The sequence below is a fragment of the Amia ocellicauda genome, chromosome 14, assembly GCF_036373705.1.
Source record: "Amia ocellicauda isolate fAmiCal2 chromosome 14, fAmiCal2.hap1, whole genome shotgun sequence".
NCBI lineage: Eukaryota > Metazoa > Chordata > Actinopteri > Amiiformes > Amiidae > Amia > Amia ocellicauda.
The window spans coordinates 1,295,172-1,319,641 of record NC_089863.1 but is presented as its reverse complement, the minus strand read 5'-3'; the positions used below and the strand labels follow the sequence as shown (position 1 = coordinate 1,319,641).

General features: G+C 56.2%; 3 protein-coding genes across 7 annotated transcripts; 1 reads left to right on the top strand and 2 right to left on the bottom strand.

Annotated features, from left to right (window-relative positions):
- The first annotated feature begins 1,454 nt into the window (after positions 1 to 1,454).
- Positions 1,455 to 9,812, top strand: mepcea (methylphosphate capping enzyme a). Of its 3 annotated transcripts, XM_066722321.1 has the most exons (6): positions 1,455 to 1,643; positions 2,143 to 2,229; positions 2,442 to 4,502; positions 5,378 to 5,596; positions 7,625 to 7,751; positions 8,010 to 9,812. In XM_066722321.1, the coding sequence occupies exons 3-6, from the start codon at positions 2,487 to 2,489 to the stop codon at positions 8,063 to 8,065; spliced, it is 2,418 nt and encodes an 805-aa protein (XP_066578418.1). In that variant the 5' UTR covers positions 1,455 to 1,643; positions 2,143 to 2,229; positions 2,442 to 2,486; the 3' UTR covers positions 8,066 to 9,812. The 3 variants fall into 3 exon arrangements, with proteins under 3 accessions (XP_066578418.1, XP_066578419.1, XP_066578416.1); XM_066722322.1 differs by lacking the exon at positions 2,143 to 2,229; XM_066722319.1 differs by lacking the exon at positions 1,455 to 1,643 and having other exon boundaries at positions 1,867 to 2,229.
- Positions 9,813 to 12,421: 2,609 nt separating this feature from the next.
- mogat3b (monoacylglycerol O-acyltransferase 3b) lies at positions 12,422 to 15,535 on the bottom strand. Of its 3 annotated transcripts, none has more exons than XM_066722316.1 (8): positions 15,452 to 15,535; positions 14,680 to 14,767; positions 14,428 to 14,535; positions 14,227 to 14,297; positions 13,597 to 13,801; positions 13,321 to 13,495; positions 12,959 to 13,143; positions 12,422 to 12,801 (listed from the first exon to the last, which is right to left on the bottom strand). In XM_066722316.1, exons 2-8 carry the CDS (start codon positions 14,756 to 14,758, stop codon positions 12,647 to 12,649), a joined length of 978 nt encoding a protein of 325 aa, XP_066578413.1. In that variant the 5' UTR covers positions 14,759 to 14,767; positions 15,452 to 15,535; the 3' UTR covers positions 12,422 to 12,646. The 3 variants fall into 3 exon arrangements, with proteins under 3 accessions (XP_066578413.1, XP_066578412.1, XP_066578414.1); XM_066722315.1 differs by having other exon boundaries at positions 15,375 to 15,504; XM_066722317.1 differs by lacking the exon at positions 14,680 to 14,767 and having other exon boundaries at positions 15,452 to 15,518.
- Positions 15,536 to 18,854: 3,319 nt separating this feature from the next.
- mogat3a (monoacylglycerol O-acyltransferase 3a) lies at positions 18,855 to 24,463 on the bottom strand. The gene is made up of 6 exons (XM_066722318.1): positions 23,724 to 24,463; positions 21,858 to 22,036; positions 21,556 to 21,760; positions 21,079 to 21,253; positions 19,639 to 19,838; positions 18,855 to 19,496 (listed from the first exon to the last, which is right to left on the bottom strand). Exons 1-6 carry the CDS (start codon positions 23,815 to 23,817, stop codon positions 19,342 to 19,344), a joined length of 1,008 nt encoding a protein of 335 aa, XP_066578415.1. The 5' UTR covers positions 23,818 to 24,463; the 3' UTR covers positions 18,855 to 19,341.
- Between the last annotated feature and the right edge of the window lie 7 nt (positions 24,464 to 24,470).

Sequence of the window (24,470 nt, the reverse complement as noted above, 5' to 3'; positions counted from 1 at the left end):
ATCGCGATAACAACGGTTTCACACGGTTATTATCGCGATGCGCATCTTTTGTGCGACCTGGGACGCCGTAACGACGCTGAAACGCCAGGGCGGCCGGATTATATCAAACTGAACTGCATCTTTAATTGTGTCAACCTCGACTACAGCAAGTGGCAGAAACCGGGGTCCCAGTGTGCAGATGAGCTGGAACAGTGGGACTGCGGAACTGCACGGCTGGGTTGTGGAGCTGGGCCCGTGTGGTGACCCTAACAGACCCACTCCTGCACATCTGCGAAGCCCGCCTCGCTGTATGTGAGTTTCATGCCTGCATGCTATCGGAAATGGCGCCTATTTATTTCTTGAGATCTGTGTGTTGATTTGAAAAGCATGCATTTCTTGTGTTGCATTGCTTTTGCTGTCTCCGTGTTGGGTTGTTTGTGGAATGAATAATGCCGGAACCGTTGCATGCACGACCAGGGGGTCACTGTGAGTGTGTAGGGGGCGGGGGGTGTTTGGGTGCAGCACACTCCTGCCTTCAAAGACACGGAGAGGATGCATGTGTCAGTGTCCGTCTCTGCTCACAGACGGAGTGGCACAGCTGCACTCCATACGTGTTTGTCTGTGCAAAGGGTGCACGGCACGTCTCCGTAAGACCCCACAAGGGGGATCCGTGTTCCTCAGCGCGTTATAGCCTGGGAGGACCATGTTCTCAAACAAAAAAAGAGTCTGGCCATGTCTGGACAACCTGCAGGGACACTACATTTCCCACAACCCCCCGTGCAAGTCTCAAGACCCTCCAGCATGTGATGTTGCACAGTGGTGCCCGAGCGGCGGGGGAGGGGAGGCACAGTGTGTGTGTGTGGAGAGTAATGGGGGGCGGGAACACAATATTGAGTTTCCTCTCCTTTATTCCTCGCATGCAATGATTCACAATCCCACTTGCACACGCGTTCCTGTCGCACCTTTGCTGTGCACGGGTGTTGCGTGTTTTTAATTAAAAATACACAGTCAAATCCCCCGTTTAAACACACACACACACACACACACACACACAGGCGAAGGTTGTTTACACGGGCGAAGGGTGGCCACGGCGCCCTCCTGTATACCCCACAGCGTGAGTGGCACCCACGTCGCCCAGCAGGGACGGGGGCCCGCACACGACCCCCCCTGCGAGGTGCACAAGCGGGGCGATCGCTCCCGTGCCTCGACCCCGGTCCCCCACACTCCAGACAGGCGATCGCGGCGGACACCTCGCTGGAGGGGGGGAGAGAGAGAGAGAGAGAGAGAGAGAGAGAGAGAGAGAGCGGAGCGGGTGGGAGTGGCCAGGCTCGCCTCGGCACGGGAAGCCGCCGCCCATTGGCTGGGCCGTGGGGGGCGGGACCCCAGCGCCGCCCGCCCATTGGCCGCGCCGCCCGCCCGTCGCGCTGGCCGGGGCGGCGGGACGGGCATATAAAGCGCGCGGGGCGGAGGGTGGCGCAGCGCGAGAGCCCCGCAAGCCCGTCTCGCGCACCGAGGAGTTGCGGAGACAGACCCGCCAGACACACAACATACTACATACTACACACAGCACACGCACACTGCCTGCCGGGGCGCTTCAGGTCTTTTTTGTTTTTGGTGTGTTGCTCTTTTTCCACTCATTCCACTCAGACGGTGCATTTGGAGGGGTGGGTCTATTTGCATACTCTTATTTTTATCAGCTGCACTTCGGGTTTGGCGTGACGTGCGCGCTGCTCTCCCGCAACTTGCCGGACAAAAACACACTGAGTCTCTCTCGCCATGTCAGGGGGAGGATGCATTGCTTTTTAGGGGGTTTTGGGCGATTGTGTTTAACTAAAGCTCGGGGAGGGGGAGGAAGTCAGGCAGGGAGGGAGGAGGAGGAGGAGGGGGGGCAGCAGCAGCTTCACAACCGGGAAGGCGGAGAGCCCGGCGGTGGGAGAGGGAGGGAGAGGGAGAGCAGAGCGGCCGAGAGCGGATGGCTGCTTCGCCTGCCTCCATAGAGCTCCCCGATCTGGTGCATTATTCATGAGGACGTGTGACGCGGCACGTATGCAAATCGCCCGCTGTGCTATAGGCGCACGCAGGCGCACGCAGGCCGGAGGGTGGGTTGACGCCGAGACGGATACACAACGTTTCTCTCTCTCTGTTTTCCTCTCTGCTCTCCAGCGGGGCACATGCGTGAGGCGCGCTGTCTGCTCCCTCTGTGCGTCTCGGCCCGTGTCAGAGCGGCGCTGTAGTAAAGCATAACATTGTGTGAGTATGTGTCCCTCTGCGTGTGTGTGTGTTGGGGGGGCGGTTTTGTTGTGAGTTGCAGTCTGAGCCATGCGTGGCAGGTCAGCCATGGCAGTGGCTTTAAAAAGACACAAAGAATTGGAGTGAGTTTGTGTGTGGGGGAGGGGGGAGAAGGGTACAGACGTGCCAGTGTGGTTGAGTTGTGGTGTAACGCGTGTGTTGTGCTCGTGTAGGTCCATGCGCGTGGGGCTGGCTCGAGCCCCCGCCTCTGCAGGAAGATGATCGAGATGTCGGGGGAGAAAGAGGCCGCCCTCACCGGGGAGGGGAAGGGGCCGGTCCCCCTGCCCGCGCCCCACACGGCGGGCACCGCCACCCCCAACCCCAGCACCACCACCACCACTGCCACGGTCGCCGCTGCCATACTGACGCCCCCCTACAGCGGCGCCGCCAACAGCGCCAAGGCCGACTGCGCCCCGACGGAGAACGCGGGTCTGGGGGGCCGGGTGGGCTCCTCCTTCCGGCCCAAGAACGGGCTGCAGCCGCCGCCCCCGCAGCAGAAGCCCTATAAGCGGCGCAGCAGCATGAACACCGGCTTCAAGCACCCAGGCTTCAGCAAGCGGCGCCGGCGGGCCAACTCGGAGAGCGACCCGGTGCTGCCCACCAACTTCCTGCTGGGCGGCAACATCTTCGACCCGCTCAACCTCAACAGCCTGCTGGACGAGGAGGTGAACCGCGCACTCAACGCCGAGACGCCCAAGTCCTCCCCGCTGCCGGCCAAGAGCCGCGACCCAGTGGAGATCCTCATACCCAAGGACATCACCGACCCGCTCAACCTCAACTGCGCCGGCGGCGAGACGGGCCCACTGGTGTCGCCCCGTAAGGCGGGCGGTGGGGGCGGCAGGAAGAGGCACCGGCACCGGCACCACGGGGGAGGGGGAGCCGGGGGTGCCACCGCGGCCGCCGCCGCCCCTTCCGATCCAAGTGAGGTGCCAGGGAAGGCCGGCCCGGCGATTGAAGGTGAGGCGGCAGCTGAGGTCTCGGTGACGGCTTTGCTGTCGGAGACGGGCGCCCCACCCCCCGTGGTGCCAGAGACTGCCAGAGAGGGCGCCTCCTCCGCCGCGCCCTCCTCCTCCTCCTCCGCCCCGGCCCCGCTCAGCCTGGCCCCCGTGCCGGAGTCGCCGCAGCCCTACGAGCTCAACACTTCCATCAACTGCCGGGATGAGGTGGTGCCACCCATCCTGCCGCCCCGCCGCTCCGCATCCTCGGCGCCGGCCCGCAGCCAGCCGGACCTCCCGTCCTCGTCCACCACCACCGCCTCCTCCCTCCCGCCGTCCTCTGGCGGTGGCGCCCCCTGCGGCACAGCCCCCTCCCTCTCCTCCTCGGCCGTCCGGCACCGCAAGCGCCGGCGCACTTCCAGCAAGTCGGACTCCTCCTGCCCCACGCTCCCCCCCGCCACCCCGGCCACCGGGGGCAAGAAGGCAGCACCGGAGAAGGGCAGGGCAGCCCGGCAGCCCCAGGCCTTCCTCACGCCTTGCACCAGCGGAGGGGGGGTCGCCAGCTCGTGTCCCACCGGTGCGCCCTATGCGGCGGGCAGTGGGGTCAGAGGTCAGCCACGCCGCCGGCAGAAGGGCAAGTTCCAGTACGGCAACTACAACAAGTACTACGGCTACCGCAACCCGGGCTGGAGCGAGGACCCGCGTGTGCGCTGGCTGCGGCCCGAGTGGTTCCAGGGCAAGGCGGTGCTGGACCTGGGCTGCAACACGGGCCACCTCACCTTGGCCATCGCCAAGAACTGGCGGCCGGCGTGCATCGTGGGGCTGGACATCGACCCGGCGCTGATCCACGCAGCCCGGCAGAACGTGCGCCACTACCTGTCGGACGTGGCGGCCGAGGAGGCGCGGGAGCAGGAGCGGCGGCGCCGGGAAGGGGAGGGAGCCGTGGCGGTGAAAGAAGAGGAGGCAGAGCAGATGCAGCAGACAGGAGAGGGGGAGGAAGCAGGGAAAGCGGATGAGAGCGCCGGCCCCCTGCAGCCCGAGAGTGAGCAGCCGCCAGCGGAGAAGAGGGCCGAGGGTCCCGCTGCGAGGGAAGAGGGGATGGAGGGGGAGGATGCGCAGAAAGAGGGAGGAGAGAGGACGGAGGCAGTGGTGTGCCCGGCGCCCTCGCCCTCCCCCGTGGTCAAGCAGCAGTTCCCCGTGTCCCTGAGGATCTGCCGGGGGCCCATCGCCGCCCCGCCCCTCGCCCAGGCTGACGCCAGCTGCCCCGGTGACTTCCCGGCCAACGTGTCCTTCGTGACGGTAAGACCCCACTGCTCTGACCACACACGCTGACTGACACGTCCAGAGCACACGACACACGTGTGTCCCTGTGCCTTTGCTGGGAGAGCCTTGCAGGGCCCAGTTCTCACACAGCTCGCTTGAGCACAACACAGCTTGTCTTGGGTTGATGACTTGGCTGAACTCTTATTACTCGCTGTCCAGGTGTGTCTCCGACGGGAGAGCGTTGTGTGTCTGCATGAGTGTCGGTGTCGGTCTGTGTGTGCGCGTTTGTGTGACTGTCTGTGTGTCTCATCTACACCGTACTCCAGACAGGCAAGGCTGCCATGTTGGGGGGTGTGCGAGTATTTGTGCCTTTAGAGACTCTAGTGTGTGTGTGTGTGGGGGACACGGCTGTGTGCGATGCATATGTAATGTTACACAAACTGGCCTACAGACGAATGTGTGGGCAATATGTGTTCTCCGTGTGTGAGTGGGGGTCCAGCTCTGTGGGTGGGTTTGGCACACGTGCCATACAGACGACTACCTCAACATGTCTCTGTACTCGACACTGAACATAAATGTCTGTCTCTGTGTCGCATGTCTGTCTCTCTCATGTGCCTCTCTCTCATACGTGTCTCTGTCTCTCTCGTCTGTCTCTGTGTCGTGTCTCTCATCTCTCTCTCTCTCTCATGTCTGTCTTTCGTGTGTCTGTGCCTGTCTTTAATATGTCCCTCATGTCTCGTCTGTGTCATGTCTCAGTCTCCCGCTCTCTCTCTCATATATCTCGGTCTCTCAAGCTGATGTTCCACTCTTTCGGTTCCTGTGTGTTTCTCAGACTGTGTCCCGTGTGCGTGTCCCTGTCCCTGCTCTGTATGGCCCTCGCACCGTGTCTGATTGCCCCCTGTCCCCCTCAGGGTAACTACGTGCTGCAGAGCGACGGGGCGCTGCAGGCCCAGCAGCCCGAGTTCGACACCATCCTGTGTCTCAGCGTCACCAAGTGGGTCCACCTGAACTGGGGCGACCCGGGACTGCAGCGGCTGTTCCAGCGCGCCTTCCGCCAGCTGCGGCCCGGAGGGGTCTTCATCCTGGAGCCGCAGCCCTGGACCTCCTATGGCAAGAGGAAGAAACTCACGGTGAGAGGAGAGGGAGCTGAGAGGAGGAGAGAGAGGGAGCTGTTAGGGGGCTCTAGGAGGGGGAGAGTCGGCTATGGCAGAGGGATGAGATGGATGGAGCTGGGGGTAATGGGAGAAGTGGAGGGAGGGAGAGTGTTAGCTGGGGGAGATGGTAGAGGAAGAGAGGGAGCTGGGTGTGATAGGAGAAGGGGATAGAGAGAAGGAACTGGGGGGAGGGGAGAGAGAGTCAGCCGTGGGAGAGGGAGGAGAAGGGGAGGGAGAGTGTTAGCTGGGGGGGATAGAGGGAGCTGGTGGAGGGGCGAGAGAGAGAGCGCGAGTCAGCTGTGGGAGAGGGAGGAGAAGGGTAGGCAGCTAGGGGTGATAGGAGAAGGGGATAGAGGGAGGGAGCTGGGGGAGGGGATAGATAGAGAGAGAGGGAGCTGTTTGGGGGCTCTAGGAGGGGGAGAGTCAGCTATGGCAGAGGGATGAGATGGAGGGAGGGATGGAGAAGGGGAGGGAGGAAGAGTTAGCTGGGGGAGATAGTAGAGGAAGAGAGGGGGCTGGGGGTGATAGGAGAAGGGGATAGAGAGAAGGAGCTGGGGGGAGGGGAGAGAGAGTCAGCCGTGGGAGAGGGAGGAGAAGGGGAGGGAGAGTGTTAGCTGGGGGGGATAGAGGGAGCTGTTAGGGGGCTCTAGGAGGGGGAGAGTCGGCTATGGGAGAGGGAGCTGTTAGGGCAGTGGTTCCCAAACCGGTCCTGGGGGAGCCCCTACCCTGCTGGTTTTTGTTCCAACCGAGCTCTCAATTATTAACTGAAGCCTTAATTGAACTAATAATTTCCTAAATCAGAGACTTTTAATTATTTTGAACAGTAGGGGTTTTAAGTTAAGTATAGAATTATATTAAAAAAACGTATTGAAGAAACAACTATTTTCTTACACAATTTAAAAAGTAAAATCTAAGCAGATTGTTACTTCAATTAAGGTTCAATTAAGTAATTGAGAGCTGGGATGGAACAGAAACCAGCAAGGTTGGGGCTCCTCCAGGACAGGGGACAGGAACCCCTGCCTTAACACGTCTCTCTCACTCCAGATGTGTGTAGCACAGGGGTTTTCAAACCGGTTTTTGTTCTGACGGTCTTAATTGACCTAACAAAGCAATATACCATTCAATTAAGTAATTATGGTGTAGTATAACTGCCTAAGACACTTTTTTTCCCCCCATATTATCATTAATGTACTTGGCAGATGCCCTTACCCACAGTTAGTAAGTTATAATTGATCTAAAGTTGCACGTCAGTCATAGCGTTTATAAATGTAAACGCTGAGGAGCAAGTTTGAGAGACGTTGACATGTTTCAGTATAATCCCGTGACCGTAAACCCGGGGACAATGAACGCCACGTCAAGTCCTAACGAGCAGATTTATGGACTTTGACGCGTTTATGAAACCAGTTCTTTGTGTTTTAGAGCAGGGGTCTCAAACTCAACCCCCAGAGGGCCGTGTGTATGACGCTGGTTTTCTTTCCAACAGACTCCATTACCTAATTGGTCCTAATTGTTTAATTAGCTAGTTACATTTAAACGGCTATCCAGGCCCGGGATATTTTATAAGCGACCGTACCATGAATCGAATGCACTTTCAGACTAGCTGTAAAATACCTTGCCTGTATCTTTTAAACACTCTGTAAGCTGTGTGTGTGAGGCGTCTCGTGCCCGTCGGCCTGGCACAGTGCACGCTGGCAGGGTGTGTACTGTCTGATGTCAGCGATCGATTCGACCGGCTCTTGTTCCGTCCAGATCGTTAACTGCTTAATTGAACCGATTGTGGGTCTTGATTAGGCTGAATGTGCCTGTGTCCAATGTGTCCGTTGAGGGCGATTTAGAGACTGGAGGACATGCAGGGTTGCGGTTCTTGCACAAACGATAGGGATAGCAGATAAATTCATAAATAAATCGATGTAAATACTGGCCTGTGTCTGAATGTCGGCCGTTTGCCGCGCCGCAGTGTGAACGTACAGTGCTGTCCCGCTCACCCTCCGTGCTCTCCGACAGGACGCCATTTACAAGAACTACTACAGCATCCGCCTGAAGCCCGAGCAGTTCAGCTCATACCTGACGTCCCCGGAGGTGGGCTTCTCCAGCTACGAGCTCGTCGGGACCCCCAAGACCTCCTCCAGGGGTCAGTGGCCCGGCCTCCGTGTGTGTCTCTCTCTGTCAAGCTTTGTGCATGTGTGTGTGTTTGTCTCTCTCCGTCAGGCTTTGCGCGTGTCTGTGTGTGTGTGTGTGTTTGTCTCTCTCTGTCAGGCTTCGTGTGCGTCTCTCTCTCTCAGGCTTTGCGTGTGTGTCTCTCTCTGTCTCTCTGTCTGTCTGTCTCTCAGTGTGAGAGTGAGTGTGTGTTAATGAGCCCAACACACTAACGCTTGTTGTCTGTGCACAGGGTTCCAGAGGCCCATATACCTGTTCCACAAGGGGCCGCCTTCCTGCAGGAAGTGACCTCGCTGCCACGGACACACACACACACACACGCACACACACACACACACACACACACACACACCCAGCTAACGGCAAGGAACAAAACAACAACACCACGGCCGCGGCCCCCCAGGGCTGAGAGGACAGAGAGGGCGGGGGGCCGGACACTGTGGACCCTGTGGAAAAAGTGTGGGGGCGGCTGAGGATGTGGAGAGAACATACAGCGACAACAAAACGCACACGCAAACACACACACACGCTCGGGAGGAGGGGGAGGGCGCAGCAGGACGAGTCTGGACAGATTTCAGTTCCCCCCCCCACCCTGCAGTTTGTTCAGTTGCTTTTTTGTTTTTTTTTGTTTGTTCTTTTTTAATTAAACCTGTAAAGTACAAACACGAGTGCAGAACTGACACACACAATCAAACGCGTGCACACACACACACAATGGACAACTTTCAGTTCCTCAGTCACACCCTTGATTGAAATGTTTGCTTCATGGTTCTTGTTTTAATTGGTTCTTTTAATTGGAAAACGGAAAGAACGGTCCTGGCCGGCTCCACGGTCCAGCCCAGACCCGTCCCTCCTGTGTGTGGGATGGCTGGGGGCCGCTTTGGGGGCTCTGACTCGCCTGCTCATTTAAGGGTGTGACTGAGACGGTGTTCAGTCACGACGGAGGTTTCAAGACAGACAGACAGACGCACACTTTTTAAGACTCTGATAGTGCAGCTGCAGCCCTGGTCCTGGCGAGACGCACCGCACAGTTGGGTGCGGGGGTCTCGTGTGTGTTGACTGTTCATTGGCCCTGTGGCCCCCGGTCTGTGGGGGCCGCCGCCCAGCTGCTCTCGCAGTGTCCCCCTCACTGCGTGGCAGCCCAGACTCTTCTGTTTAATTGAGTTTTAGTGTGAGGCGTAATCTCAGCGGCCGGGAAGCTCCGGTTTAGTGCTGGGGGCATCGGGGGGTTGGCCAGGACCGCGGTTGACAGACGCCCTGCCCGCACACACACACACACACAGGATGACAACACAGCAGGGTGTGTGCCCCGCCCCCTGTCTACAGGCCTGACTGTCCCATTTGACCCAGAAACTGATGGGGAAACGGCGACGGGGACCCCCCCAGCGTGGTGGCGAGGATAGAGACCACCCTGCCGGAGAGACCCCCATCACCCACACGGCTGATCTGAACTGGGATTGGAGGAGGGGGCCACAGAAGAGGACGGTCTGGTGTGGGTGGGTGTCTTTATGAGGGTTCGAGGCTCGTGTTGGGGCCGGGGGGGTGGCCAGGTACTCGCAGGGGACAGGTGGCCGGGGCGGGGGGTCTGGCGCGAGAGACCACGTGCCCCCCATGCTCACCGGAGGAGCCACAATGAGTGGATTCAACACAACTGTGAATTGCGAGATGGCCGCTCTGACTGGGCGGCCCCCTGCAGGGTTGGACAGGGGGGAGTGTCCTCTTTTGGGACAGGTGGACACTGGGACACGTCCCCAGCCCAGGTCCTGGACAGACACGGGCGCGGCGCAGGACGGCCTGGGTTCAGTTTCAGCTCTGTTACTGAATTGCATCAATTTCTAGAGAACTCAGTGTGTCCCCTTGGGGGGCTTCACTCCCCTCCCGCCGCGCCTGTGGCACACGCCGGACCCCCGACCCTTCCGCTTGACTTTTAACGATTTCTATAACAGAGTTTCTCTTTCCCGATTTCTTTTGTTTTCTGTTCTGTTGGGCGAGGCGAAGTGGAAGCCGTGTGAATAAAACCCGACGCTTTAATAAAGACGCTGTCCTCGTTTCTCATCACCCGGGGAGCGGGGTCTCGCTTCGTTGACGTGGGGGGGGCTGTAACCGGACCACCAGACTGCAGATTGTGATGATCCAGGGGGACACAACGCCAAGCACAACACAGAGCAGATCCTAACACCCCAGCACACACCTTTCATGTCAAGCTAGCAGCAGTGGAGGGCAAATAAATCGGGTAAATCGTGAGGATTATTTATTGAACAGAGGTTCAGCCAGGGCGACACAGGAAAGCCAGTAACCGTTTCGTACACGCACTACAGCACGGCGCTGCGGCGCTGCTCAATAACCTGCTGTGGCTCTGAGGGCCAGCCGGCTGCCGCCAGTGCTTAATTACGATTCATAATCATTCAGATTCATCTAGAGCCGGTCCGGTGATGTCATCAAGACGAGACGGCCAGGAATCGAGTCGGGATTAAGGGCTCGGGAGTAAACTGGGGAGGCGGAGATGCTGCGTTTCCATCTCCGTTGCTCGGGATGCGACGAGCCAAGGGACAGCGGTGAGCCGGGCGGGGCGGTTCGCCTCGGCCCCGCTGGTACTGCAGTCTGGTCAGTCCTGGGCCCCAGGGGCCGCCTCGGGCTCCTGCAGTCCCTCCACACCACCCAGCGCCCAGGACAGGGAGGCCAGCCGGCCCTGAAACGCACTCCACACCTGGGAGAGAGAGAGAGCGAGACTAGATCAACACACAGAGGGGTCAGGCTCTCACCACGGTCAGTGCACAGAGGTCAGAGGTCAGGCTCTCACCACAGACAGCTGCTCCAGCTCCCCACTCCTCTCTGCCCACACCTGAAGGTTCGAGTTCAGTCTGGACATTAGGGACACAGCCTCCGACAGGCCCTGTGAGAGACAGAGAGAGACAGGCTGGTCCTATGAGAGACACAGAGAGACAGACACACACAGGCCCTATGAGACACACAGACAGACACACACAGGCCCTATGAGACACACAGAAAGACAGACAGACAGGCCCTATGAGAGACACAGAGAGACAGACAGGTCCTATGAGGCACACAGAAAGACAGACAGGCCCTATGAGAGACACAGAGAGACAGACAGACAGACAGGTCCTATGAGGCACACAGAGAGACAGACAGGGCCTATGAGACACACAGAGAGACAGACAGACAGACAGGCCCTATGAGACACACAGAAAGACAGACAGGCCCTATGAGAGACACAGAGAGACAGACAGGTCCTATGAGGCACACAGAGAGACAGACAGGGCCTATGAGACACACAGAGAGACAGACAGACAGGCCCTATGAAACACACACAGAGACAGACGGACAGACAGGTCCTATGAGGCACACAGAGAGACAGACAGGGCCTATGTGAGACACAGAGACAGACAGACAGGCCCTGTGAGACACACAGAGACAGACAGACAGACAGGCCCTATGAGACACACAGAAAGACAGACAGGCCCTATGAGACACACACAGAGACAGACAGACAGGTCCTATGAGGCACACAAAGAGACAGACAGGGCCTATGTGAGACACAGAGACAGACAGACAGGCCCTGTGAGACACACAGAGAGACAGACAGACAGGCCCTGTGAGACACACAGAGAGACAGACAGGGCCTATGTGACACACAGAGAGACAGACAGGCCCGGTGAGACACACAAAGAGACAGACAGACAGGTCCTATGAGGCACACAGAGAGACAGACAGGGCCTATGTGAGACACAGAGAGACAGGCCCTGTGAGACACACAGAGAGACAGGCAGGCCCGGTGAGACACACAGAGAGACAGACAGGGCCTATGTGACACACAGAGAGACATACAGGCCCGGTGAGACACACAAAGAGACAGACAGACACAAGCCCTGTGAGAGACACGCATAATAGAGAGGCTTTCAGACATCATTATTATTATATTATTAATATTATGATGATGACTTTTATCAGTCTCGCAGAGCGCCATTACTCAATGCACATCACTAACCCCCGCCCGTCCCAGCCCCGTGTTCACCTCGGCGATGCGGCGCAGGTGGCTCTGCCGCAGCTCCTGGAAGCGGACCCGCTCCATCTCCCGCTGCATCTCCCGCTGCATCTCCCGCTCCGCCGCGCCGCCGCTTCCCGCCATCTTCCCTTCGAACTCTGCCGCCGCGCAGGGCTCCTCAGCAAACTCCCGCCCCGCAGCGCCCCGCAGCGCCCCGCAGCGCCCCGCACCGCACATACCCGCAGACGTCCAGCCCGACTCAGCCGCGCCGCAGACCCTGTGAGTGAGTGCGCTGTGCCTGGGGGCGTGTGACACGGACCTCCCGCCACTGTGTGTCTGCGGGTGTGTACGTTGTCTCCGAGTAGACGGCACCATCTCCACGATGCCTTGAGGTTTCCGTCCCTCCGCTGTGATTGGCGGCTTCTAAGCCAATGGCGGCGCCGACAGGCTCGTACACAGAGAAACCTATTGGCTACTCATCTGTCACTCTGTGCTGTTGGGGGCGGGTCTCGTATCCGATTGGATGTTCAGTCTTGTTTCACGAGTGTGGAAAGTAACATACCGCACAAATTGACTGTAAATGTATCACAGTACGATGCGCAATATAACCGCATTGAATCAATAATAAACACAACACCATGTAATATACAGCAACACTAAAGAACCAGGGCTGAGACCCTGCTGGACTGAACACGGTTCAGAGTGTTGCAGATTGAAACAGACTTTATTCAAACAAAAACAAAAAACAGATCCCCTGATCACAGACAGTTAAAGGGACATCTTTCTGAAATAGCATTGTTTGTGTCATGCAGAAAATTGCATCTAGGATCAGTGCGCAGTGTGTCAGTGTGTCAGTGTGTCACAGTCTATATGATCTGCAGCTGGTCGGTGGGCCGCAGGCCACACTGTGTCTTGTGGGCGTGGAAGAGCTTCTCCAGGGCCTCGATGTACAGCTGGTGGTAGTGGTCCACTGTCTCCTGCGGGGGGCAGAACAGTTTGGGCACCGGGATAGGACTGCCCACTGAGAGAGATGGGCAGAGAGAGAGAGAGAGAGAGAGAGGTTAATACAGTGCACTGACACTGCACTGAGACAGGGAAACACACACAGACACAGAGAGGGACAGAGGGCCAATGAGACACTGAGACACAGACACTCCCTCCCCCTCCCCCAGACTGACCCACAATGGTGATGGGGGTGCGGTAGGGCAGGAAGCCCCAGGTGCCGCCCTTGAACAGGCAGGGGGCGAACCCCAGGACCCGGCGCACCATCCCCTGCAGCCAGCGGCCCAAACTGCCCTCCTCCAGCAGCACCTGCTCAAACACATCGTTCTCCCCGAACGAGTACACTGGCACCAGCGCCGCCCTGGAGAGAGGGAGGGAGAGAGAGAGAGAGAGAGAGACACACACACACACACACACACACACACACACACACACACACACACACACACACACACACACAAAGACAAAGCAACGTTAATGCAGACGCAATGGACACACTCTCTCTCTCTCCCTCCCCCTCCCCCTCTCCCTCTCTCACCCGTACTGCAGGGCCAGTCTGACGAAGCCCTTGCGGTCTCTGATGACCAGGCTGTGCAGGCCGGGTCTGCAGGTCAGGGACTCCGCCGCCCCCCCTACCACGATCACCACTGCATTGCCGCCTCCTGGCTGAGACAACAGGTATTGCAGGCTTTTCTTACTGACAGGACACATCCCTGGAGAGAGAGAGGAGGAGAATCTCAGGTCAGTGTTGCGGTCAGTACTGTGGTCAGTGATCAGTGTTGTGGTCAGTGGTCAGCGCCACGGCGGTCAGTACCGGAGGTCATCAGATACTCGCGGTACACGGGCAGGCGGAACAGGCCGGCCAGCGTGGCCAGGTGCGGCCGCAGCCCGGGGAAGAGGTGCGGGAAGCCAGCGGCATTGGTGCCGAAACAGCAGAACACTCCGAGACACATGATCCCATGAGGGTGAGAGCCCAGGACATAGTGACGACCCGGACTGAGCTCCGCTGTCTTCACCAGCTGAGAGAGAGGGAGACGGAGTTACTCACTGAGACACAGAGAGACACAGAGACATACAGAGAGACATAAAGACACATAGAGACACACAGAGAGACACAGAGACATACAGAGAGACATAAAGACACACTGAGACACAGAGAGACACAGAGACATACAGAGAGACATAAAGACACACAGACACACAGAGACATACAGAGACACACAGAGAGACACAGAGACATACAGAGAGACATAAAGACACACAGAGACACACAGAGGCACACACAGAGACACAGAGACATACAGAGAGACATAAAGACACACAGAGAGACACAGAGACACACAGAAACACAGCAACAAAGTCGGAAAGATGTAACATCAGCACAGTGAGATGGACAGTCAGAGATACACATGCAAGCAGGCGACAGACAGACACGCTCTCTCACAGTGATGGGACAGTAATCTCTGAAGTGCTTCCACACAGCCCAGCCTCGCACCCAGGCAGACGGGCGCCCCCCTGCAGGACACACAGGGAGTTACATCTCAGTGACACTCAGTGTGTTAGTGTGTCAGTCAGTCAGTTAGTGTGTCAGTGTGTCAGTCAGTCAGTGTGTCAGTCAGTGTGTCAGTCAGTTGGTCGGTAGCACCTCTCTCAGGCGTGTCCCAGTCCAGCACGATCCAGGTGAAGTACAGCACTGGCACCACCCACAGGGAGGTGAACATCAGGTACACCAGCAGCAGCAGGAACGACACGCCTGCACGGGGGGAGGAGTGTGTATATCAGTGCATCTGTGTGTAAGAGTCCATCAGCCAGTGCATCAGTGATTCAATTCTGTGTGGCAGTGTCTCAGGTGTGTAGGTGTGTCAGTTTGTCAGCGTGTCAGGTGTGCCCATCTGACCCATGAAGAGGAAGGTGAGCATCCACTGCAGCACGCTGATCTTCTCCAGGAACTCCTTCCACTCGGACTTGTAATCCATCGCTGCACACTGACGCGCACACACAGAGGAAGAGGAGGCAGAGGAAGCACAGTCAGTGTGATAATGCCCGCTCTGCTGGGTCCTGTGCTCCCGGGTTGAAGCCTCTTATCTCCCGCAGTTATCGGAGACCTTATCGATCAGCAGAGCAGACATTGACCCCGGGACACACTGCATTCCCCTTTCATTAGCGTTATTAATTCAGTTTGAGTTGTATAGTGTGCGTTGTATTGTCACTGTAGTGTTGAATCTGCTTTGGGAATAATAATATTCATCATAATAATGACGAAGATCAAAGAGCAATAACACAAATAATAATGATCAGAGGTTTGATTTAATTAACATGCATTGGACATGAAATATCTGTGTGATTGGGGATACTTCAGGGAACTGCACAGCCGCACAGCCGGAGGCAGAGTCCGGGTCGGCGCAGTTCGGGTCGGGCCGATGTGGGACAGTTAGTGGCCCAATGGACACATCTGCCCTCCGAACCGCAACAGAGCTGCGGACCGTGAAACAGACCGGTACCGGGGCCGCGACGCGACTGGACTGTACAGCGAGTTGGACATTTGAGCCGCCCTGTCCCGTTACACAACGAGTATTAACCCCCCACACTCACCGGGTCACAGTGCGAGCTGTGCGGGTCGGGCTCACAGGGTCTCATGCTGTGTTACTGTCGGGTCAGGTCGGTGTTACCTGTCGTGGTCCGGCCCGTCTCGGTCCCCCTGTCCGGCTGCGCTGTCTGTTCTGTCTCCGGCCGCGCTCCCTCCCTCTCTCTGTCCCCCTCTCTCTCTCTCTCTCTCTCTCTCTCTCTCTCTCTCTCTCTCTCTCGGTCTCTCTCTCTCGCTGGTGGCGGCTGCACTTTGCCCGGCTCAATGTGTCACCGAGACGGAGCGCAATGATAACGATCAGACTAGCGCACCGACTGGCACGGCAAAACAACACACAATCCCCGGACACACACTCACACACACAGCCCCCTCACTCACACACACTCACACACTCACATTCACACACACACAACCCCCTCACACACTCTCACACTCACACTCACACACACAGCCCCCTGACACACTCACACTCACACACTCACATTCACACACTCACACACACAGCCCCCTCACACACTCACACACACTCACAACCCCCTCACACACTCTCACACTCACACTCACACAGCCCCCTGACACACTCACATTCACACACTCACACTCACACAGCCCCCTGACACACTCACACTCACACACTCACATTCACACACACACACAGCCCCCCCACACACACTCACATTCACACACACACACACAGCCCCCCCACACACTCTCACACTCACACAGCCCCCTGACACACTCACACTCACATTCACACACTCACACACACACAGCCCCCTCACACACTCACACACACTCACAACCCCCTCACACACTCTCACACTCACACTCACACTCACACAGCCCCCTGACACACTCTCACACTCACACTCACATTCACACACTCACACTCACACAGCCCCCTGACACACTCACACTCACACACTCACATTCACACACACACACAGCCCCCCCCACACACTCACACACACTCACAACCCCCTCACACACTCTCACACTCACACAGCCCCCTGACACACTCACACACACAGCCCCCTGACACACTCACACTCACACACTCACATTCACACACTCACACACACAGCCCCCTCACTCACACACACTCACAACCCCCTCACACACTCACACTCACATTCACACACTCACACACACAGCCCCCTCACTCACACACACTCACACACACTCACAACCCCCTCACACACTCTCACACTCACACTCACACTCACACAGCCCCCTGACACACTCACACTCACATTCACACACTCACATTCACACACTCACACACACAACCCCCTCACACACTCACACACACTCACAACCCCCTCACACACTCTCACACTCACACTCACACTCTCACATTCACACACTCACACACACAGCCCCCTCACTCACACACACTCACAACCCCCTCACACACTCTCACACTCACACTCACACACACAGCCCCCTCACTCACACACACTCACAACCCCCTCACACACTCTCACACTCACACACTCACATTCACACACTCACACACACAGCCCCCTCACACACTCACACACACTCACAACCCCCTCACACACTCTCACACTCACACTCACACTCACACAGCCCCCTGACACACTCTCACACTCACACTCACATTCACACACTCACACTCACACAGCCCCCTGACACACTCACACTCACATTCACACACTCACACACACAGCCCCCTCACTCACACACACTCACAACCCCCTCACACACTCTCACACTCACACTCACATTCACACACTCACACACACTCACAACCCCCTCACACACTCTCACACTCACACTCACATTCACACACTCACACACACAGCCCCCTCACACACTCACACACACTCACAACCCCCTCACACACTTTCACACTCACACTCACACAGCCCCCTGACACACTCACACTCACATTCACACACTCACACTCACACAGCCCCCTGACACACTCACACTCACACACTCACATTCACACACACACACAGCCCCCCCACACACTCACACACACTCACAACCCCCTCACACACTCTCACACTCACACAGCCCCCTGACACACTCACACTCACATTCACACACACAGCCCCCTGACACACTCACATTCACACACTCACACTCACAACCCCCTCACACACTCTCACACTCACACTCACATTCACACACTCACACACACAGCCCCCTCACTCACACACACTCACAACCCCCTCACACACTCTCACACTCACACTCACACAGCCCCCTGACACACTCACATTCACACACTCACACACACAACCCCCTCACACACTCACACACACTCACAACCCCCTCACACACTCTCACACTCACACTCACACTCACACAGCCCCCTGACACACTCACACTCACATTCACACACTCACACACACAACCCCCTCACACACTCACACACACTCACAACCCCCTCACACACTCACACACACTCACAACCCCCTCACACACTCTCACACTCACACTCACACTCACACACTCACATTCACACACTCACACACACAGCCCCCTCACTCACACACACTCACAACCCCCTCACACACTCTCACACTCACAGTCACACACACAGCCCCCTCACACACACACACTCACAACCCCCTCACACACTCTCACACTCACACTCACACACACAGCCCCCTCACACACTCATAGCCCCCTGACACACTCACACACTCACATTCACACACTCACACACACTCACAACCCCCTCACACTCACACAGCCCCCTGACACACTCACACTCACATTCACACTCACATTCACACACTCACAACCCCCTCACACACTCTCACACTCACACACAGCCCCCTCACACTCACACACACACAGCCCCCTGACACACTCACATTCACACACTCACATTCACACACTCACACACACAACCCCCTGACACACACACACACACACTCACATTCACAACCCCCTGACACACTCAAACACACACAGCACACTGACACACACACACTCACAACCCCCTGACACACTGACACACACACACTGACACACACACACACAACCCCCTGACACACTCACACTGACATACACACACACTGACACCTGACACACTGACATACATACACACACAATTACTGACAGACACACACACACAATTACTGACAGACACAGACAGAAACAAAATGACACATACACACAATGACAGACAGATACACACACAATCACAGACACTGAACCTGAAGCAGTAACCCCCCCACAGGGATGAGTAGAAATGCTGAAGGACCGCTGTTGTCCTTACCCACAATGCAGTGTGGTGTATTATAGCAGAGTGCAGTAGAGTGCAGTACAGCGCAGTAGAGTACAGTAAAGTCCGGCTGGCAGGCCCGCAGGATTGTTCGCTGTGTGTGTTTTTGCGTTTCCCGCTCCAGTACAGATGCTTCTTGATTGGGAGCAGCTTTTACACAGGGCATTACATACGCACAGAAACACACAACCCCCCCAAGAAAAATGATACAAATCACTGATCATGATACCAGGCTTTATTGGACCTGACAGCTCAGTAACAAAGTACCCTGTGTGTGTGTCAGTGTGTGTGTCAGTATGTGTGTCAGCGTTTGTGTGTGTGTGTGTGAGTGTATGAGTGAGTGTGTGTGTGTGTATGTGTGTGTGAGTGTATGAGTGAGTGTGTGTGTGTGTGTGAGGAGAGGACGCCTTGTCCTTCAGCACTGCAGAGAGAGGGGTAGGGAGTAGTGTAGTGTAGTGTAGCATACTGTAGTGATTCACCAACAACACAATGAAAATCTAGCAATAAGATCCTGTTGTCCTGTCTTTAAAAAGTCCTTTGGTCCCCGGGTCGGCCCTGCCCAGTCCATCTGTTCCGTTGGCCGGGAGGGGGAGGGGGAGAGGGAGAGAGAGGGGAGCAGTAGAATAAGGCACTAAATGTAGACACACAGGGGGACAGGGAGACGCACAGAGTAATGGTGGGCAGGGGGGCGTGGCCGGTGAAAGGCGCTATATGAAGTTGAGGTAGCGGTGAGGGGGGATGCCGTAGTGGCCCTTGTGCTCCTCGAACAGCTGGCTGAGGCCCTGCAGGTACCGGGCGTGCAGAGCATCCACCTCCTCCGGGCTGGGGCTGGGGGTCAGCGGCACCGCGATGGGCCAGCCCACTGAGAGAACAGGAGAGCAGGAGGGAGGGAGAGAGGGAGAGAGGGAGAGAGGGAGACTTTAACTTAGTTGTAGTGTCCAGTCAGTGTTTCCGTGCATCTCGCTCCCCCTGCCCCACTGCCCTGCTCCCTTCCCCTCTCTCACCCACGGTGCGGATGGGCCGTCTGTAGGGCAGGAGGCCCCAGCTGTACTGGAAGACGCCCCGTGCGTGGAAGAGAGGCAGGGCGATGCCCATCAGCTTCTGCAGCCGCTCCTGCAGCCCCCGCAGTGCTGAGCCGGCCGGGTTCTCCAGCTGATCGAACAGCTCGTTCTCCCCGAAGGAGAACACGGGGACCAGGTGCGCCCTGTGAGTGCGATATAGAGCAGGGTGTGAGGGTTATAGAGCCCTGCCAGTTTGATATAGAGCAGGGTGTCAGTGATATAGAGCAGGGTGTCAGGGTTATAGAGTTATAGTTATAGTTTGTTACAGTCTTATAGAGCAGTGTGTGTTATAAAGCAGTGTGTGTTATAGAGCAGTATGTTACAGTGTTATAGAGCAGTGTGTGTTATAGAGCTGTGTCTTACAGTGTTATAGAGCAGTGTGTGTTATACAGCAGTGTCTTACAGTGTTATAGAGCAGTGTGTGTTAAAGAGCAGTATGTTACAGTGTTATAGAGCAGTGTGTGTTATAGAGCAGGGTGTGTTATAGAGCAGTGTGTGTTATAGAGCAGTGTGTGCTGTAGAGCAGTTTGTTACAGTGTTATAGAGCAGTGTGTGTTATAGAGCATTATGTTACAGTGTTATAGAGCAGTGTGTGTTATAGAGCAGTGTGTTACAGTGTTATAGAGCAGGGTGTGTTATAGAGCAGTGTGTGTTATAGAGCAGTGTGGGTTATAGAGCAGTATGTTACAGTGTTATAGAGCAGTGTGTGTTATAGAGCAGTATGTTACAGTGTTATAGAGCAGTGTGTGTTATAGAGCTGTGTCTTACAGTGTTATAGAGCAGTGTGTGTTATACAGCAGTGTCTTACAGTGTTATAGAGCAGTGTGTGTTAAAGAGCAGTATGTTACAGTGTTATAGAGCAGTGTGTGTTATAGAGCAGGGTGTGTTATAGAGCAGTGTGTGTTAAAGAGCAGTATGTTACAGTGTTATAGAGCAGTGTGTGTTATAGAGCAGGGTGTGTTATAGAGCAGTGTGTGTTATAGAGCAGTGTGTGTTGTAGAGCAGTATGTTACAGTGTTATAGAGCAGTGTGTGTTATAGAGCAGTGTGTGTTGTAGAGCAGTATGTTACAGTGTTATAGAGCAGTGTGGGTTATAGAGCAGTATGTTACAGTGTTATAGAGCAGTGTGTGTTATAGAGCATTATGTTACAGTGTTATAGAGCAGTGTGTGTTGTAGAGCAGTTTGTTACAGTCTTATAGAGCAGTGTGTGTTATAGAGCATTATGTTACAGTGTTATAGAGCAGTGTGTGTTATAGAGCAGTGTGTGTTATAGAGCAGTGTGGGTTATAGAGCAGTATGTTACAGTGTTATAGAGCAGTGTGTGTTATAGAGCAGGGTGTTACAGTGTTATAGAGCAGGGTGTGTTATAGAGCAGCACTGACCCGTGTTTGAGTGCCAGTTTGATGAAGCCCTTCCTGTTCAGGACCTGCAGAGTCAGCGCTCCCGGTCGAGCTTCCAGCGCCTCAGGTGCCCCTCCCACCGCCAGCACCGCCACATTGCCCCCACCCGGCCGCGACAGGATATGGCTGACACTGCGCTTCTCACTGGACACCAGCCCTGAGGGACAGAGAGACAGAGAGACAGAGAGACAGGTGAGAGGGGCAGGTGAGAGAGGGAGAGGTGAGACAGAGGGACAGGTGAGAGAGAGAGAGAAGTGAGAGAGGGACAGGTGAGAAAGACAGAGGGACAGGTGAGAGGGACAGGTGAGTAGATTGATGTAAGTAAGAACAGATCATCAGTAACTGACACAGGAACGCCTGACTAGGTGAGCAGGAGATGAGCGAACTCCTCTCCCTGCAAGATCCTCCCCCTCCCTCCCTCTCTTTCTGTCCAGTGAGTTTTGTATTCACCCCCCTCACCTCCAGACATGAGGTAGTCCCGTATGAAGGGCACCTTGAACCAGAAGGGCAGCATGAGCAGATGGGGGCTGAGGCCAGGGAACAGCCCCCCGAACCCGGACGCCGTGGTGCAGAAGTTCCCGAAGGCGCCGGCCACCAGCACGCCGTGGGGGTGGAACCCAAACAGGTAGTTGTGCTGGGGGGGCAGCTCTGCCGTCTTCACCAGCTGGGGGGCCGGGAGAGGGGGAGATCTGTCACAAACTGCTCGCTCCCTCCCTCTCCTCCTCCTCCCCTCCCTGTGTCCCTCCCCCTCCCACACTCACGGAGATGGGGAAGTAGTCTTTGAAGTAGCGCCACGTCCTCCAGCCCTGGACCCATTGCGAGCGGCGGCCCCCTGTGGACGGGGTGTCCCAGTCCAGCAGCAGCCAGCCAGCGTAGAGCGCGGCCAGGGGCCACAGGTCACTGAGACACAGCAGCACGAACGCGGCCAGACAGCACTGAGCTGCAGGGAGAGAGAGCGGGAGGGAGAGGGAGAGAGGGAGGGAAAGGTTAATAGAGACACTGGAGAGAGAGAGAGAGAGAGAGAAGTGCGTGCAGAAACATAAAGCTGTGGATACAGAGAGAGTGAGAAGGATATGAATACAGCTCAGTGGAGGGAGGGAGACGGGACAGACACACAGAGAGACAAACAGTGTGTGTCTGCGTATGTGGGTGAGTGAGAGTGTGTGTGTGTGTGTGTCAGAGGGTGAGTGTGTGAGTGTGTGTCAGTGGATGAGAGTGTGTGTGTGTGTGTGAGTGTGTGAGTGGGTGAGAGTGTGTGTGTGTGTGTGTGTGTGTCAGTGGGTGAGTGAGTGGGTGAGAGTGTGTGTGTGTGTGTCAGTGGGTGAGTGAGTGGGTGAGAGTGTGTGTGTGTGTGTGTGTGTGTCAGTGGGTGAGTGAGTGGGTGAGAGTGTGTGTGTGTGTGTCAGTGGGTGAGTGAGTGGGTGAGAGTGTGTGTGTGTGTGTGTGTGTGTGTCAGTGGGTGAGTGAGTGTGTGTGTGTGTCAGTGGGTGAGAGTGTGTGTGTGTGTGTGTGTGTGTGTCAGTGGGTGAGTGAGTGGGTGAGAGTGTGTGTGTGTGTGTCAGTGGGTGAGTGAGTGGGTGAGAGTGTGTGTGTGTGTGTGTGTGTCAGTGAGTGTGTGAGAGTGTGTGTGTTGGGCAACAGCAACCTCCTCTCCTCTCTCGCAATCCTGTCTCCTGCACTCCCCTCTCAAGAATACACAACCCCCAGTTACACAATCACACAAGTCCGACAGCTGTTGCGACACACTGGCAGGGTCAGACTGTGATACCGAGACAGTGTCTTGCGGGGCCGGACCCCGGGGGCCCCCAGCAGCCTGCCGGCAGGGTCCTCGGTCACAGCAGCAGCCGCAGGAGCAAACTGAGCGTATGAGTAGCAGCAGCAGTGGGAGCGGCGGCAGTGATATGGTCTATAGCAGTGGAATCGGTCTGCAGGTTGTGTGTCAGTCTGTCTGTCAGTGTCTGTGTGTTTGTCAGTGTGTTTGTCTGTCAGTGTGTCTGCCTGTCAGTGTGTCTGTCAGTGTGTTTGTGTGTCAGTCTGTCTGTCTGCCTGTCAGTGTGTCTGTCTGTGTGTCTGTCAGTGTGTCAGTCTGTCTGTCTGTCAGTGTGTCTGTCTGTGTGTCGGTCTGTCAGTGTGTCTGTCTGTGTGTCTGTCAGTGTGTCAGTCTGTCTGTCTACCTGTCAGTGTGTCTGTCTGTGTGTCTGTCAGTGTGTCAGTCTGTCTGTCTGTCAGTGTGTCTGTCTGTGTGTCGGTCTGTCAGTGTGTCTGACTGTGTGTCTGTCAGTGTGTCAGTCTGTCTGTCTGTCAGTGTGTCTGTCTGTGTGTCGGTCTGTCAGTGTGTCTGACTGTGTGTCTGTCAGTGTGTCAGTCTGTCTGTCTACCTGTCAGTGTGTCTGTCTGTGTGTCTGTCAGTGTGTCAGTCTGTCTGTCTGTCAGTGTGTCTGTCTGTGTGTCGGTCTGTCAGTGTGTCTGACTGTGTGTCTGTCAGTGTGTCAGTCTGTCTGTCTGCCTGTCAGTGTGTCTGTCTGTGTGTCGGTCTGTCAGTGTGTCTGACTGTGTGTCGGTCTGCCTGTCAGTGTGTCTGTCTGTCTGTCTCTCAGCACTGCATATCCAGCCGGACCGGGACCCACCCAGTGCGATGAAGCAGAAGACCCACTGCAGGACCGCCGCCGTCTGCAGCCGTCGCTCCAGAGGGATGTTGAGCGGGGCGAACTCAATCTTCATTGCAGAGGGGGACAGGACGCTGTCCCGGCTCTGTCCCACTGTCCCAGCTCTGTCCCCGCTCTGGTCTCTCCGTCTCTACAGCTGTCCCCCTCTCCCAGACACAAGCTCTCTCTGCCTGGTGTGTCCGGCTCTCTGTCACTCGGCTTCCCTCTCTCTCTCTTTCTCTCTCTATCACTCACTGATAACGTCCCCACTCTGTCTCTCTCGATGAATCAGTTAATGAATCAATAAACCAGTCTCTGGACCTCCCTCTGTCTCCTTCTACAACTCTCTCTCTCACACACACACAAACTCTGTGTATATCTTTCTATACCTCCGTCCCCATCGATACACTGATAACTCTATCGATTGATCGGTTAATAAATAAATAAACCTGTCCTTAAACCTTGCTCTTCAGCTGTCTCTGTCTCACGCACACACACGTGTATGTCCTGCCTGCTGCTCTGTCTCTCTGTCTCTCTGTCCGGGACGGCCGGTGGCTGCAGACCCGTTATATACCGGCGCCCGGGGGTGTTTCTCCAGCTCGCCCCCCGGGTCGGACCCTTTCGAAACACTGCAAATTAGCACCACAGCCAAAAAACACGCACGGCCAGGTCCGCGGATTTAAACTTTTTCCCGACAAAACTCTGGCACTCTCTCTCTCTCTCTCTCTC

Bases quoted from the DNA above. Each gene is read 5' to 3' on its own strand.
- mogat3a (XM_066722318.1), bottom strand. From the start codon at position 23,817: ATGAAGATTGAGTTCGCCCCGCTCAACATCCCTCTGGAGCGACGGCTG. The intron at 22,037-23,723 runs GTGGGTCCCGGT...CTCTCCCTGCAG, and splicing joins CTTCTGCTTCATCGCACTGG to CTCAGTGCTGTCTGGCCGCG. The intron at 21,761-21,857 runs GTGAGTGTGGGA...CCGGCCCCCCAG, and splicing joins AAGACTACTTCCCCATCTCC to CTGGTGAAGACGGCAGAGCT.
- mepcea (XM_066722322.1), top strand. From the start codon at position 2,487: ATGATCGAGATGTCGGGGGAGAAAGAGGCCGCCCTCACCGGGGAGGGG. The intron at 4,503-5,377 runs GTAAGACCCCAC...TGTCCCCCTCAG, and splicing joins CCAACGTGTCCTTCGTGACG to GGTAACTACGTGCTGCAGAG. The intron at 7,752-8,009 runs GTCAGTGGCCCG...GTCTGTGCACAG, and splicing joins CCCCAAGACCTCCTCCAGGG to GGTTCCAGAGGCCCATATAC.
- mogat3b (XM_066722315.1), bottom strand. From the start codon at position 15,419: ATGAGACCCTGTGAGCCCGACCCGCACAGCTCGCACTGTGACCCG. The intron at 14,298-14,427 runs GTGCTACCGACC...TGTGTCCTGCAG, and splicing joins CTGGGACACGCCTGAGAGAG to GGGGGCGCCCGTCTGCCTGG. The intron at 13,802-14,226 runs GTGAGAGAGCGT...CCTCTCTCTCAG, and splicing joins GAGATTACTGTCCCATCACT to CTGGTGAAGACAGCGGAGCT.